We start from the raw sequence: 17,705 nt of genomic DNA on the forward strand, positions 1-17,705 counted from the left end.
ATATGCGCAAAGCGGCAAAGAGAGTGGAAGACACGTAGCTATCACGTGAGAAGAGCGAGCGAGCAGCCGAGCAAGCTCAACGACCGCCGCAGGGGCTAGAAGCGGAGGAGGTGTGGTGCGGTGCGCAGTGGGAGGCAGCGTGGTCATGGAGGGGCGTGGACGGGGATTTAGGCAGGCTTGCCAAGAGCTTGACGGGTGATGACTTGGAGGAGCTCAAGGGGTGCGTGGATATGGGGTTCGATTTGCAGCAGCAGCAGCAGCAGAACCCCCACCCCCAACCCCGCCAGTGAGCCAACTCCCCACTGCACTTCTCCCTTCCATCCCTACCAACTTGTCTCCCCTCTCTATCCTCACCTTGTCTCTTCTCTCTCGAACAGGAAGCAACACAACTCCACCACAACAATTGTGTCGCCCTCGTCAAGTCGCCAGAACCTGTGCACCAACGCGCGCCGTTGTGACCTTGCACCCTCGTCCGACCTTCTCTGCTCCTAGATTTGGTTTGGGCCACAACTGTGGTTGTTACCCGTCGATTGTGCTTGTCTGGTTCGGAGTTTCCTTCGCTTCCTCTTCCCTCTCGAGGGATTAATTGCTTCATTTTGTTTCCCTCCTATGCTTCTTGACCTCTGATGAGGCAAAGTCGTGTGCGTATATAACTTGATTGAATTGGTTGCAGAGGAGCCAGGTGGGACTAAATCATGACAAGGAGCTTGAGAAGGTTACGGAGGAGGAGGTCGTCAAGGACTCGCGGTGGCGGACAGGGTCACAGTGGCGCCGTGGCTGGAAAGCGAGTGTCTGGATAAGATAAAAGAGAGGATCCCGGATTGAATTCTTAGAAATGTAGGTTGTTTGGGTAAAAAGCGAAACCTTTTCTCAGATTCACTAAAAAAGGGGACTGTGGGTCCAATTTTCAGAAAGCATAAGGACTTTTCTGTAAAAACACCGACGACGTACGACCAGAAGCAATCGCCACTTTATTATGAGAGAGAGATATTTCATTCCCAAGGTTTTATTTGGCACTATTAAGGCTTGAATCAAACACAAGAAAAACATGTATACTATCTCCTGATGCATCTGTCCATACTCCGTCTCCACCCCATCATGTACGGTCGGACGACCTACACATACACCACATGTATGCCTCCACCGCTTTTTTTAGGATCACCTCCACCGCTTAAGTATATCCATCCATCTCTCTTTCTCATCCCCATCTATCTGCATCTGTGCTTCACACATATGCACAAAGCGAAAGAGAGAAAAAGAGAGAGTGGAAGACACGGAGCTATCGTGTGAGAAGAGCGAGCGAGCGAGCAGCCCAGCAAGCTCAACGACCACTTCAGGGGCCAGAGGCGGAGGAGGTGTGGTGCAGTGCGCACTGGGAGGCAGCATGGCCATGAAGGGCGCGGCTGGTCGTGCTTGCCGGGGAAGTAGGGGCCCTGAACAGCGCCGGGGATTCAGGCGTGGGGCGTGCCAGGAGCCTGAGGGGCGATGGCGTGGAGGATCTCAAGGGGTGCATGGATCTGGGGTTCGATTTGCAGCAGCAGAACCCCCACCCCTCCCTCCAACCCCGCCGGTGAGCCAACTCCTCCCCGTGCTTCTCCCTCCCATCCCTACTCACTAGTCTCATCTCTCTCTCTCCCCTCACCCCCTCTCTCTCTCTCTCTCTCTTTCTCAAACAGGAAGCAACACAACTCCACCACAACAATTGTGTCGCCCGCGTCAAGTCGCCAGAACCTGTGGACCAACGCGCGCCGTTGCGACCTTGCACCCTCCAACGCGCGCCGTTGCGACCTTGCACCCTCGTCCGACCTTCTCCGCTCCCAGATTTGGTTTGGGCCACAACTGTGATTATTGCCTATCGATTGTGCTTGTTTGATTTGGAGCTCCCTTCGCTCCCTCTTCCCTCTTGCGGGATTAATTGCTTCATTCTGTTTCCCTCCTACGCTTCTTGATTTATGATGCGGCAAAGTCGCGTGCGTATATAACTTGATTGAATTGGTTGCACAGGAGCGAGGTGGGACTAAATCACGACATGGAGATTGAGAAGGTTACAACGAAGGAGGTAGGAGAGGACTCGCGGCGGCGGACAGGGTCACAGCGGCGCCGTTGCTGGAAAGCGAGCGCCTGGACAAGATAAAACAGAGGATTGCGGATTGAATTCTTACAAATGTAGTTTTTTTTTTGTAAAAAGCGAAACATTTTCTCAGATTCACTCAAAAAGGGACTGTGGGTTGAATTTTCAGAAAACACAAGGACTTTTCTGTAAAAACACAGACGACGTATGACCAGAAGTAATCACCGCTTTATTATTAGGGAGAGATAATAAAAGGTTATTGCTTATGGCAGTACGTCATTAAAATTGCCTCCAAAATTACAAAACATTACCCACCAATGCCACATATAAGTGACAAAAAACATTCTGCAGGGAATCCCTGCCTAGGCCTGCCCAAGCATAAGGACCTACTATACTGCACCCTGCGCGCTGGAGAAGACACAACTCACCCGTTCAGGCCGACCCATGTGCGGCATGTTTCTTTAGTTTCGTTTTATTTTCTTTATTTTTCTATTTCATTTTTGTTTTTATACTTCAAATAATTTGGAACTTCAAAAAACTTTTGAAATTTAAAAACTGAGAATTTTGAAATAAAATGTTCAAGAAAACATAAAATGGTTGTGAATTCAAAAAATACTCGGGATTTTTCTAAAAATGTTCACATATTCAACAAAAATGTTCGCAATTTCGATTTTTTTTCTCACAAAATCAATAAATGTCTATGATTTTGAAAAAATCATGTTTTAAAAATTATTAATGAAATTGAACAAAATGTTTGCTAATTCAAAAAATGTTCATGCATTTAAAAAAATATCCTAAATTTTTTTAAAACAGTTCAAGAATTACAAAAGGGTTTATTGATTCATAAAATGTTTGCTGATTCAGAAAATGTTCGTGAATTTTCAAAAAAAATCCACCAATTTGAAAAATATGTTCGTCTATTCAAGAATTGTTCGCCTATTCAAAAGAAAATGCTTAAAACCGTTTGTAATATAAAAAAGTGTTCACAATTTTTCAAAAATGTTTGTAAATAGTAAAAAATGGTCATTATTTTTAAAAATGTTCCCAAATTTGGAAAAATATTCACGAATAATCGAATGTATGCAGTAAAACAGTAATGCTTATGAGCCTTTGTAACTATATATCTCCGTGAATTTTGAAGAATTAACTGCCGGGGTGCATTAGAATTTTATAGTATGCATTCTAAAAAACATTTCTTGAAATTCCAAATAATTCTTTGAATTACCAAAAAAATTGACAACCATGATATTTTTTTTTTCAAAATTTGAACATTGCTTCAATTTTTGAATAAATTTATAAAAAGAAACATTTTCTTGCATTTGTGAACAAATTTTCAAAATTATGCGATGAGATGTGAAGAATATGTTGTCATCGCCAAAAGAGATTATGATTTTTTTCTCCTGTTGCAACGCAATGGCCCTTTTGCTTGTATTCTTCAAAATCCACATGAAGTGGGATACAATGTTGGTCGTGGGGCTGGCCATACCAAACATTGCGACCAGGACCTCTCAAGCAAAAATTTACCTCAGTTATGTGCTTCATAACTTGTAGCACGACCTTCAAAAAGAAAATTACATTGGAAATTTGATGCTTGGAGCTTGATCTCACTTATGATTGCTCCGTATGTACCCCTGGCATTCTTGGTGATGTTCGATATTACTTGCTTGTAGTCTAACGTTGTGATGAGGTTGTGTATATGCAGATCTTCTACTAGGGAAAGTGCTTCTCTACAGGCTATAACTTCCAAGGTAGCAGGGTCAAGAACTCCCTCGATGACATGGGCCGAGATCCCAATGTAGTTGCCGTCTCTGTCCCTACAGACAGTCGCTCCTCCTCCCCCCCTTCCGCTCAACACTCCAGCATCGACATGGATCTTGTGGTAACCCACCTGGGGCCTCTTGGGAACTCTTCGAGTTGTTGCATGATATATGCCCCCCTTCTGGGATGTTGTGCTATTTCTGACCTATGATGTTGAGGTCATCTATGAATCTGGTGACAAAACTATGGGTCATCTGTGGACTTTGGAAAACTGCCTCATGAATGGCCTTCCGCCTAGCATGCCAGGTAGGCCATAACATCACCGCAAGAAGAACAAGCTGGTCATGCGGGAGCATTTCCATCAAGTTGAATAGCCATTGTTTCGCACTAGGCTCGGTTATGTTTGTGATTTTATGTGTTAAATCTTCATCTGATAACACCCATACACTCCTAGATGTCGAGCATTCCAAGAGGGAGTGGCACCATGAATCCTACACACCACATAGGCTGCATTGGTTGTAGTCAGTCATATGCCTGTGTGCTCTTACATCATTGTTTGGTAGAGAGTGTTTTGATAATCTCCATAAGAACATTCTGATCTTGGTTGGGACACTAGTTTTCCATAGCGACTTCCATGCCCCCTCTTTTGCATTGGAACTTGATGGTCTGGCTGATCCCTGTAGCCATGCCTCCCTGCGCTGCTTTGTTGCTACTAGCATCTTATATGCCAACTTCACCGAAAAACGCCATGCTTCTCATGATTTCATGCCCAAATGTCTTGGATATTCCGGGTGCATAATGGTATACCAAGTATAACATGGGCATCCATTGGCATGAACACCACTTCCACTAGCTGCCTGTTCCAAGTTGCCGACATGTTAACTATGAGTTCAGTCTCCATAGTCGGTGGATTCAGCCCAATACAACCATATGGACGTAGCATCTCGTCTCTCAGCAGCTAGTTATCATTCCAAATGTTGGTTGTAGCCCCATTCCAATGCGTTTAATCAACCCTTTTCTAGAGTGTCTCTTCTTCAATCAAAGCTCTCCATACCCGACTCGGATGCCCTCCCAGCGAAGCTTCAAGTATGTCTGAATTAGGGTAGTAGATGCTTTTGAGAAAGCGGGCACCAAGAGTCTCCAGTGTCTGCAGTAGGTGCCATGCCTGTCTAGCTAGCATGGCTAGGTTAAAAAAAGCTCAAGATCTTTGAATCCTAGCCCCCCATCCCTTTAGGCTATGACATAGTTTTTCAAGTGACCCAATGTGGCTTGCGCTTCCCATCCTTACTGCCCCACCAGAATTTCCTGATCATCATGTTCAGGTGTTCACATAGCCCTCTTGGGAGCTTAAAGCATGACATGGAAAAAACTGGGATGGCGTGTGCAATAGATTTCACAAGAACTTCTTTGTCAGCCGTTGACATGGTGCTCTCTATCCACCCATGGACCTTGCTCCATAATCAATCCTATAAATATTTGAAGGCACCATATTTTGAGCTTCTGATATCATACGACATCCCCAAATATTTCTCATTGAGAGTTTCACTAGGAACATTTAAGACATCTTTGATTTCCCGCCTCACCGATTCAGGTACTCCCTTGCCGAAAAAACAGAAGATTTGGAATAGTTGATGCGCTGCCCTATTACGTGGCAATAGGTATCCAAAACATGGTACACCTCGTTAGCCCCCACACTGTTTTCCTTGAAAAACAACAAGTTGTCATCAGCAAATAGGAGATGGTTCACCGGTGGCGCCGAAGGAGCAACCTGCAGACCATGCAAATTGGATGACTCACTTTTAGATTTCAAAAGGCACGATGGCCCCTCTGATGCTAACAAGAACAAGTATGAAGATATCGAGTCCCCTTATCTGATTCCTCATGATGGTTTAAATTGTTGGAGTTTCTTAACATTGAACATGACAGAATTTTACCGTGGTTACCAGACTCATAACAATATGCACCAATCTCTCTGTAAACCCCAGTTTAATCATTATGGCCCTCAAATAGGACCATTCCACTCTGTCATAAGCCTTCATCATGTGAAGTTTAAGACCACATGCTTGATGTTTCTTTGCCTTATTCCTCTTCATAAAATGCAAGCACTCATAAGCTGTGATGACATTGTCAGTAATCAATCTACCTGGCACAAAAGCTGACTGCTCCTCTGATATAATATCAGGTAAAACTACCTTTACTCTGTTGGAGATCACCTTTGATGTTATCTTATAGAGAACATTGCAGAGACTAATTGGGCGAAATTGAGACAAGAGAGTTGGATTTTTTACCTTGAGAATAAGAACCAGAACAGTCTCATTGATGCACTTAGCCAACTCAGCTCCTTCTACAATTTTCAAAACCACCTTGGTGACGTTGTCACCACACACATTCCAGTGATGCTGAAAAAAGTGCGCAGGGTAGCCACCCGACCCCGACGCTTTTATGGGGAACATTTGGAACAAGGTAGTCTTTACCTCCACTTGACTATATGGAGCATTCAACATTTCAGTCATGACCTTTGTGACTTTATTAGGTACCATATCAAGGACCTGTTCCATACTGTGAACCCCCTCTGAAGTATAGAGTTATTCATAACAAGCAGTTGTCATGTTCTCCATCTCTAGAACATTTTTCGTCATCTATCCATCAGGTCTCATTAATTATTTAATTTGAGTTTTCCTTCATATATGATTAGCCCTGAGATGGAAAAAATATGTGTTCTTATCACCATGCATCAACCACTCTATACGCGCTCGCCGATGCCATAAATTTTCCTCCCCGTGGTATAATTCAGTCAGCCTGTTAATGTTTTTTATTTCTGCATGCGTGGGGCGAGATCTGTTTGGGATCTCCCGCTGCTCCTGTAGCTCCTTTTTCAGACGCGTCATGTCGCGCTGCACATTCCTAAAATGCATTCAATCCCAAGTGGATAGATTGGCCGACAACTCCTCATGCTTATTGCTGAGCGACTGAACTGAATCACCGCTAGCACTATTGCATTTGCCCCCACTACTGACGCTAGAGACGGGCCCCGCTCCCAGCTCAATTCATATTTAAACGATCGCGGGACCTTGTTGTTGCATGCATGCACGTCCGAAAATTGAACCAGGATGCGTACGTGATTTCTTGTAGCTATACTCTTGTGCTCAAGGATGGCAGTGGGGAAGGCGATGGACCACGTTGGGTTGGCCACGCCCCTATCCAATCTGACCCTGGTAAATGTACCTCCTGCAACCCTCTTCTCGAATGTCCATTTGATGCCAGAATAGCCAATATTTGATAGACCACAAGTGTCTAGAGCATCCCGGAAAGCATCCATTTGAGCTTGACTTCACTGCTCCACCCCATCATGCTCGTGCCCATGTAATGCCTCATTGAAATCACCTAGGACTAATGTCTGCTAGAACTACGTCGGTATTTCCCCAAAGAGCAAGGGATGATGCAGTATAGAGACGGTAGGTATTTCCCTCAGTGATGAGACCAAGGTTATCGAACCATTAGGAGAACCTCCTCACACCACGTAAACTACACCTGCACACAAATAACAAATACTCGCAACCCAACATGTTAAAGGGGTTGTCAATCCCTTTTGGGTACGACGCCTCAAGATAGGCAAATAACGTGAGGTAAAAGTGGTAGATAGGATAAATAGATCGAAGAACAAATAAATTGCATCAAGGTATTTTTGTATTTTTGGTTTAATAGATCTGAAAATAAATGCAAAGGAAAATAGAACGCAAAGGCAAATATGATGAAAAGAGACCCGGGGGCCGTAGGTTTCACTAGTGGCTTCTCTCGAGAAAAATAGCAAATGGTGGGAAAACAATTATTGTTGGAAAATTGATAGAACTTCAAATAATCATGACGATACCCAGGCAATGATCATTATATAGGCATCACGTCCAAGATTAGTAGACCGACTCCTGCCTGCATCTAATACTATTACTCCACACATCGACCGCTATCTAGCATGCATCTAGTGTATTAAGTTCATGGAGAAACGGAGTAATGCAATAAGAACGATGACATGATGTAGACAAGATCTATTTATGTAGATATAGACCCCATAATAGATCCCATCTTGTTATCCTTAATGGCAACAATACATACGTGTCGTTTCCCCTTCTGTCACTGGGATCAAGCACCGTAAGATCGAACACATCACCAAGAACCTCTTCCCATGGCAAGATAAATAGATCAAGTTGGCCAAACAAAACCCAAATATCAGAGAAGAAATACAAGGCTATAAGAAATCGTGCATATAAGAGATCAAAGAAGACTCAACTAACTTTCATGGATAAAAACGTAGATCTGATCATAAACTCAAAGTTCATCAGATCCCAACAAACACACCGCAAAAAGGCTTACATCATATGGATCTCCAAGAGACCATTGTATTGATAATAAAAAGTGAGAGAGAGAGGAAGCCATCTAGCTACTAACTGCGGACCCGTAGGTCTACAAAGAACTACTCATGCATCATCAGAGATTCACCAATGGAAGTGGTGAACCCCTCCATGACGGTGTCTAGATTGGATCTGGTGGTTCTGGACTCTGCGGCGATTGGAATTGATTTTCATCGAATCCCCTAGGGTTTCTGGAATATTGGGGTATTTATAGAGCAAAGAGGCGGTTCAGGGGGCACCCGAGGTGGGCACAACCCACCAGGGCATGCCTGGGCCTCCTGGCGTGCCCTGGTGGGTGCTACCCCCCTCGAGGCAACCCAGGTGCTTCCTTGGCCCATTGGATATCTTTTGGCCCAAAAAAATCCTTAAGAAGTTTCGCTGCGTTTGGACTCTGTTTGATATTGATTTCCTGCGATGTAAAAAACATGCAGAAAACAACAACTGGCACTGGGCACTATGTCAATAGGTTAGTACAAAAAAATGATATAAAATGACTATAAAATGATTGTAAAACATCCAAGAATGATAATATAACAACATGGAACAATCAAAAAATATAGATATGTTGGAGACGTATCAGCATCCCCAAGCTTAATTCCTGCTCGTCCTTGAGTAGGTAAATGATAAAAACAGAATTTTTGATGTGGAATGCTGCCTAACATGTTCATCACATTTCTTTTCTTTATAGCATGGACATTTGGACTTTTATATGATTCAAAGCGATAGTCTAGTTTTGACATGAAGACTTTAATACTCAAGCATATCAACAAGCAACCATGTCTTTCAAAATATCAACACTAAAGCAAGTTATCCCTAGCCCATTATGCTCAATCAATGATCCATTCATGAAACACACTCGAATATTAGCTACACCCAATGCTCAAATACAATCATAGTGCCCCTTAGTTGGTGCTTTATAAGAGAAGATCGAGACTCAAATTCAAAATAAAAATTGCATCAGTAAAAGAAAGGCCCTTCGCGAAGGGAAGTAGGGATTTGTAGAGGTGCCAGAGCTCAAAGCTTAAATTGAGAGATAAAAATATTTTTGAGAGGCATACTTTTACCACCAACAAAATGACTTAGAGTTCTCAATACTTTGCATGCTAGATACATCATAGGCGGTTCCCAAACAGAAAATAAAGTTTATTCCCTTCTCCACCATTACTTTCACTTTCCATGGCTAACCGTATCCACGGGTGCCCTCCATACCAACACTTTCCAAGGAATTTATTATTTGTCAACATAAAGTAAATTCATTTTTCATTTCAGGACTGGGCATCCCTAATACCTTTGTCGTACTCTCGTGCAATGACAAGTGAATAAACACTCATCGTGAGAATAACACAACTAGCATGGAAAACATTGGTCACCCTTCACCGCCTCGCGAGCGGTAGAGCACACAAAAGAGAAATTAATTTTGAAAATTAGAGATGGCACATGAAAATTTGCTTAGAACGACATGGAAATACCGCATATAGGTAGGTATAGTGGACTCATAAGGCAAAACTGGTTTAAAGGGTTTTGGATGCACAAGTAGTGATCATACTTAGTGCAAAATGAAGGCTAGCAAAAAGATTGAGAAGCGACCAACCAAAAAGCGAAAAATCTCGTACCCAAGCATTAAGAATAACTAATACCGAATAATGCACCATAAGTAGGATATAAATTTGATTGCATAATTATTGACTTTCGTGCTTGCATAGGGAATCACAAACCTTAACATCAATATTCTTACTAAAGCACAATTACACATTAACATGACTCACATATCATATCGTCATATCTCAAAACCATTACTAAGAATCAAGTTTATTTTGTCCAATGATCTTCATGAAAGTTTTTATTATATCACCCTTGGATATCTATCACTTTGGGACTATTTTCATATGTTGCTTTTGATAAGCTCAAACAAATATAAGTGAAGATCATGAGCATAATTTTTTTCTTTCTCTCAAAATAATCTAAGTGAAGCAAAAGAGAATTTCTTAAAACTTAATTAACTCCCAAATAAATCTAAGTGAAGCATGAGAGCATTTCTTCAAAAATAACAAAGCACATTATGCTCAAAAAGATATAAGTGAAGCACTAGAGAAAATCCATGGCTCTAAAATTTAAGTGAAGCATAGAAGCAAGCATAGCATAATCTTTGGCTCTCTCAAAAGGGTGTGCCAAGCAAGGATACAACACTTAAAACACAAAGCAAAACAAGCAAAGACTCATATCATACAATACACTCCAAGCAAAACTCATAATATGTGACGAATAAAAATATAGCTTCAAGTAAAATTCCGATGGTTGTTAGAAGAAAGCGGGGATGCCACTTGGGGGCATACCCAAGCTTAGTTGCTTGCTACTTCTTTGAATATTATCTTGGGGTGCCTCGGGCATCCCCAAGCTTAGCCTTTTGCTAATCCTTATTCCTTCATCCATCACAAGATCACCCAAAACTTGATAACTTCAATCACACAAAACTCAACAAAACCTTCATGAGATCCGTTAGTATAAGAAAGCAAACCACTACTATAAGTACTGTTTCAAACCTATTCTTATTTTATTTTTGCATTATATGTACTGTATTCCAACTTTTATATGGCAAAAACTCATCAAATAAAACCATAGAATCATCAAAACAAGCACATAACGCAAAGAAAACAGACTCTGTCAAAAATAGATTAGTATGTAGCAATCTGAATATTTCTAATACTTCTGTAACTCCAAAAAATCTAAAATAAATTAGTGGACGTGACTAATTTGTTTATTAATCTTCTTAAAAAATAATCAACTCAAAATCACTCTTCTGTTAAAAATGAAAAATAATCTCGTAAGCACAAAAGTTTCTGTTTTTCAGCAAGATCAAATCAACTTTCACCCAAATCTCCCCAAAGGCCTTGCTTGGCACAAACACTAATTTAAACCACAAAAACAAATCTAAACAGAGGTATAATTGGGATTTTTATTGAAAACAGCAAGGAAACCAAAAGGCAAAAAGATACAAGTTGGGTTGCCTCCCAACAAGCGCTATAATTTTATGCCCCTAGCTAGGCATAAGATTTTGTTGATGCTCACATGAAAGATAATAATTGTGACACAAAGAAAGAATCATAAAACATGTGACAAACCCACTTAAGTCTAACATACTTCCTATGCATAGGAATTTTATAAGCAAACAAATTATCAAGACAAGAAACATCTAACATATGCAAAGAAGAGGAATTAAACATTGACAATCTCAACATAGTGAGAGGTAATTTAGTAACATGAAAACTTCTAAAACCATATTTTCCTCTCTCAAAATAATTACATGTGGGATCATGTTCAAATTCAAAAATATAGCTATCAGATAATATTTTCTCTACATGATCCACATGCATGCAAAGTTGACACTCTTCCAAAATAATGGGTTCATCAAATAAAGTCACGACCTCTCTAATCCCACTTTTATCAAAAAATTCATGAGATTGATCATGCTCCAAAGTAGTGGGATCATTTTTACCTAGAGTTGACACTCTTCCAAACCCACGTTCAATATTATCGCAAACATATTCATCATGAGGCTTAAATAAATTTTCAAGATCATAAGAAGAATCACCCCAATCATGATCATTGCAATAAGTAGTTGGTATATCAAAATTAGCATCCCCAAGCTTGGGGTTTTGCATATTATTAGCACAATTGACATTAATAGAATTTGTAATAACATCACTGCAATCATGCTTTTTATTCAAGGAGCTATCATGAATCACTTTATAAATTCCTTCATTTAACACTTCATCACAATTTTCAGATTCATAAATCTCAACCAAAACATCATAAAGATAATCTAGTAAACTCAATTCACTATCAATTGGTTCATCGTAATTGGATCTTTTGAAAAGATTAGCAAGTGGATGAGGATCCATATCAATAGATTTTTAGCAAGCAAAGATGCAAGCAAGTAGAAGGCACATGACAATACAAGCAAACACGGCAAACAAGAGATCCGACGAGAAAAGGCAAACGAAAAAGAGGGCAAAAAAGGGCAAATTTTTGTGAATTGGGGGAGAGGAAAACGAGAGGCAAATGGAAAATAATGTAAATTACAAGGAGATGGGATTTGTGATTAGGAACCTGGTTGTTGTTGAAGATCCTCCCCGGCAACGACGCTAGAAATTCCTTTTGATGTCTGCTAGAACTATGTCGGTATTTCCCCAAAGAGGAAGGGATGATGCAATATAGCAATGGTAGGTATTTCCCTCAATGATGACACCAAGGTTACCGAACCAGTAGGAGAACCTCCTCACACCATGTAAACAACAACTGCACACAAATAACAAATACTCGCAACCTGACGTGTTAAAGGGGTTGTCAATCCCTTTCGGGTACGGAGCCTCAAGATAGGCAAATAATGTGAGGTAAAAGGGGTAGATAGGATAAGTAGATCGCAGAACAAATAAATTGCAGCAAGGTATTTTTGTATTTTTGGTTTAATAGATCTGAAAATAAATGCAAAGGAAAATAGATCGCAAAGGTAAATATGATGAAAAGAGATCCGAGGGCCGTAGGTTTGACTAGTGGCTTCTCTCGAGAAAAATAGCAAACGGTGGGAAAACAATTACTGTTGGGCAATTGATAGAACTTCAAATAATCATGGCAATTTCCAGGCAATGATCATTACATAGGCATCACGTCCACGATTAGTAAACCGACTCCTGCCTGCATCTACTACTATTACTCCACACATCGACCGCTATCCAGCAGGCATCTAGTGTATTAAGTTCATGGAGAAACGGAGTAATGCAATAAGAACGATGACATGATGTAGGCAAGATCTATTTATGTAGAAATAGACCCCATAATAGATCCCATCTTGTTATCCTTAATGGCAACGATACATACATGTCGTTTCCCCTTCTGTCACTGGGATCAAGCACCATAAGATCGAACCCATCACAAAGAACTTCTTCCCATGGCAAGATAAATAGATCAAGTTGGCCAAAAAAAAAACCAAATATCAGAGAAGATCTATTTATGTAGATATAGACCCCATAATAGATCCCATCCTGTTATCCTTAATGGCAAGGATATATACGTGTCGTTTCCCCTTCTGTCACTGGGATCAACCACCATAAGATCAAACCAATCACAAAGCACCTCTTCCGATTGCAAGATAAATAGATCAAGTTGGCCAAACAAAACCCAAATATCAGAGAAGAAATATGATGCTATAAGAAATCATGCATATAAGAGATCAAACAAGACTCAAATAAATTTCATGGATAAAAACATAGATCTAATTATAAACTCAAAGTTCATCGGATCCCAACAAACACACCGCAAAAAGGCTTACATCAAATGGATCTCCAAGATACCATTGTATTGATAATCAAAAGAGAGAGAGGAAGCCATCTAGCTACTAAACTACGGACCCGTAGGTATACAAAGAACTACTCACGCATCATCGGAGAGGCACCAATGGAAGTGGTGAACCCCTCCGTGATGGTGTCTAGATAGAATCTAGTGGTTCTGGACTCTGCGGAAGCTGGAATTGATTTTCGTCGACTCCCCTAGGGTTTCTAGAATATTGGGGTATTTATAGAGCAAAGAGGCGGTTCAGGGGGCACACGAGCTGTGCACAACCCACCAGGGCGCACCTGGGCCTCCTAGCGCGCCCTGGTGGGTGCTGCCCCCCTCGAGGCACCCCCAGGTGCTTCCTTGACCCACTGGATGTCTTCTGGCCCAAAAAATCCTCAAGAAGTTTTGCTGCGTTTGGACTCTGTTTGATATTGATTTCCTGCGATGTAAAAAACATGCAGAAAATAGCAACTAGCACTAGGCACTATGTCAATAGGTTAGTACCAAAAAATGATATAAAATGACTATAAAATGATTGTAAAACATCTAAGGATGATAATATAACAGCATGGAACAATAAAAAATTATAGATACGTTGGAGATGTATCAGGACTAGCCAGGGAAGGTCGTTGGTTCCAACAATCCCCCTACCCCCCCGCGTGTCCCAAGTCTTGTATCTCTCATTAACCCGGGCTTTCCCACAAACAAAAGTCACCCTTGTTCTAACATCAACAAGTTCATCCATTATGACATCAATATGGTATTGCGAAAAACCAACAACCTCAAGCTTTATTTCATCATTCCAGAAAATGCCCAAACCCCCACTTTTACTGGAACTGCTGATAGCAAAAAAAATATTGTAACCTAGAGATCCTACCATATTTTCCACCCTAGAACCCTCTATTTGAGTTTCAAGTATGCATAATACAGAGGGGGCAAACTGCTTCGTTAGCTCATGAAGCTCTCGAACTATCGCACATTTGCCCGCACCGCGATAGTTCCAACAAGAAAGACTCATTGTGCTAGGCGTGACCCCGAGGTGGGGCCCGCCAAATGCATATTGATGTTTTTGTTTGCTACCCCATTCTTCACACATCAATTTCTCAATTGTTGGTGGAGTAGGCTTGTTCCGCTTTGGATCCTGCTTGGATTACGGGATTTGTGGCACCGTTGGACCTGGAAGTGCAAGTAAACTATCTTTCCCAATGGACAAAGAAGGAGGGCTCCCGTCAGAGCATTGGGTTGGACCTGTGCTGCACCCCTTTTCCTGTTCCCATCTCCCGCACCTATGTCCTCATCAAGATTTTCAGCTGCTGGATCCTCATCCTGCTCCATTGGATAAACATGCTCATATTGGCCGGCCCCACATCCAGCCCCTCTACCTGTACGGCCATCGCGGCTACCTCAGCCGCCTCCGTTACTGAGGCCTTGTCCATGTCCCCTCCTAGAACCGCAAAACCAGTTGACCCATAGATCTTTGAACACCATAGTTGAGGGGGGATGGACTCAGTTCCCACACTCTTTATGCAAATGGCCTAGGTTACCACATACGGCACACCAATCGGGGAGGCATTCGTATTTGACCCTGTAGATCTCCCTCTTCTTCTTGATGACCAGTGACACCGCATTCTTGAGAGGTAGTGTGATATCCACCTTGACTCGAACACAGAAAAAATTACCCTCAAAATCTTGGGATTTGGGTTCAACATATATAAATTCTCCCATTGTAGATGCTAGGGATTTTATCACATGAAAAACAGCTATAATAAATCATGAATCTGGACCCACATTCCATCTTGTTCAGCTAGATTGATGATTAAATCCGTCGTAGGGTTTAATCACCATAACCTTTCCCTTGAAAGCCCATGGACCATCATGCATGACTCGTTTCCAGTCACCGAGGCACGAGAACTGCATCGTGTACATGTTCTCATTTAGCGGGCAAAACTTTACCTCATGTGCCAAGTCCTAGGCTACACACATGTTCCTGTAGAACAAGTATTGGCTATATGCCTTATTGGTATGAACTCAAGCAATTGCTAGCTGATGTCTACTACACAACTTGTTCTTGTAGACTCATGTTGGGCCTCCAAGCGCAGAGTTTTGTAGGACAGTAGCAAATTTGCCTCAAGTGGATGACCTAAGGTTTATCAATCCGTGGGAGGCATAGGATGAAGATGGTCTCTCTCAAACAACCATGCAACCAAACAACAAAGAGTCTCTTGTGTTCCCAACACACCCAATACAATGGTAAATTGTATAGGTGCACTACACTACAAAAAATACACTTTCGTGATGATATGAGTTTGTCACAGTAGGTCACGTTTTCTGTCATGCATGTACATCCATGACGATTTTATGACAGAATCAAGATAGTCATACCTGTGCTATCGTAGAAGTGTTCCATGACAATACCAAAATTATCACCACGGAAGTGTTCACTTCCATGATGATAAATGGCGAGTCATGGAAGTGCTTTCTTCAAGGGTAACCGGCACATGGCATCCACCATAACGGGTCGCTGTTAAGCTATCGGGTCCGGTGTTGGATCCGATAACCCATTAACAGCCCGGACCAATGGGGATTTTCCACGTGTAAAATTCTCATTGGTCGAAGGAAACATGTGACGGCTCGTCATTGGGTTAGATAGGCGCCTATGATATGTCGACACATGCGACGACCCAACACTGGCCCATTTAGCTTACAAAGGTCGACCCGTTTGACTTGGTCAAAAGCTAGCGGGCAGGCCCATGAAAAGCCTGTTAACGGTCTGTTCGCATATAGCCCATTTTACGGCCCAATAACTCACGATCCGTTAGGGCCTTCCCGAAATCGGCCCAACAACGTCATGTGGGCCGTCGAATATAACACGAGCCCATTTCACTTTTGGCCCATGTATGGCCCACGACATCTTTCAGCCCATATGAGGCCTTTCATATCTTTGGGCCCTTTAGTGGCCCACGATGACTCTGGCCCATAATGAACAGTAAATTTCTTTGTACCCATTAACGACCCATGATCCACATGGGCTGTTTCCAGCCCGTGTTAGCTTTCGGCCTACTGATGGCCCATACGTTCTTGGGCTCCTTTCTGGCCCTCGATTACTTCCGACCCATTACTGCCTGTTCCCCTAATGGGCCAAATTCGGCCCGTGGTTAGAATCAGCCCATTTGTGGCCAGTTAACCCATTGCACCGTTTCCATCCCGTCATATATTCTAGCCCATTAACGACCCGTTATGCCTGTGACAGAAATAAGCCTTTGCTATCTTCTGGCCTGTTAACGACTCATTACCGTGTTGGCCCGATACCACTTACGCCTGTTTATGGCCCATGTGGGCCCATACATCTGACGGCATGAGGCCCACTGATTGTATGGCCCGTTGGAGGCCCATTTATCCGACGGCCCATAGGAGGCCCATGGATCCTACGGCCTGTAGCAGGCTCAAGGTTACCACGGTTCGTATATGGCCCATGGTTGTTGCAGCCACTAGCAAACCAAGGAAAAAGAAGACGAGGAAATAAATAAGCCAGAAACTAATGCTAGGCTATTAAGGCGATTGCACAGATTACATCCAATGGGCATCAAAGTTCACCACTGGTGCAAATATAGGGAACACCCTACACTATACAAAAATGGCTTGCTATTTTCTTAAGCTGGTGGCTGCATGTTAAGAACAAATTTTGTATTGCAACAAAACAAATTACAACCATAAAACAAAAGGAATGTTGGCATATAAGTTAACAGTTCGGGAGATAAATGCATCACCAGAAGTTCAGAAGCTCAATTCATTTGACCTGACTGCTATGTTTTCATGTTGTACTATCCAATGGAGCACCATAACCTTCGCCTTCATTTCTCCTAGGCTCCTGAACAACATAGCAAATGTCTGATAGTCTAGTTTCAAAACCATGCATATCTTGACGACATCGAACAATGGCTGTCCTTGTTTCACAAAGGGTCTCTGTTAGGGAATGGACTTGTGTCTGGAGCGCAAATATAACATTGTTTTGAGCATGCATATCTTGATCATGAGGCAGTTTGGACGAGATTGCCTTAACAACCAACCCAGTATTACGTAGGAACGTGCTTTTGGGACTGTTAGTGGACAAGTACTGACCCACTGCAGCAAGAGGTGAC

At 42.2% G+C, this 17,705-nt stretch overlaps 1 protein-coding gene across 1 annotated transcript; it reads left to right on the forward strand.

Moving 5' to 3' along the window:
- Positions 1–1,153: 1,153 nt before the first annotated feature.
- Positions 1,154–2,244, forward strand: LOC119295125. The gene is made up of 3 exons (XM_037573462.1): positions 1,154–1,570; positions 1,677–1,826; positions 2,005–2,244. The coding sequence occupies exons 1-3, from the start codon at positions 1,512–1,514 to the stop codon at positions 2,132–2,134; spliced, it is 339 nt and encodes a 112-aa protein (XP_037429359.1). The 5' UTR covers positions 1,154–1,511; the 3' UTR covers positions 2,135–2,244.
- Positions 2,245–17,705: the final 15,461 nt, after the last annotated feature.

The sequence above is a fragment of the Triticum dicoccoides genome, chromosome 4B (genome assembly GCF_002162155.2).
Source record: "Triticum dicoccoides isolate Atlit2015 ecotype Zavitan chromosome 4B, WEW_v2.0, whole genome shotgun sequence".
NCBI lineage: Eukaryota > Viridiplantae > Streptophyta > Magnoliopsida > Poales > Poaceae > Triticum > Triticum dicoccoides.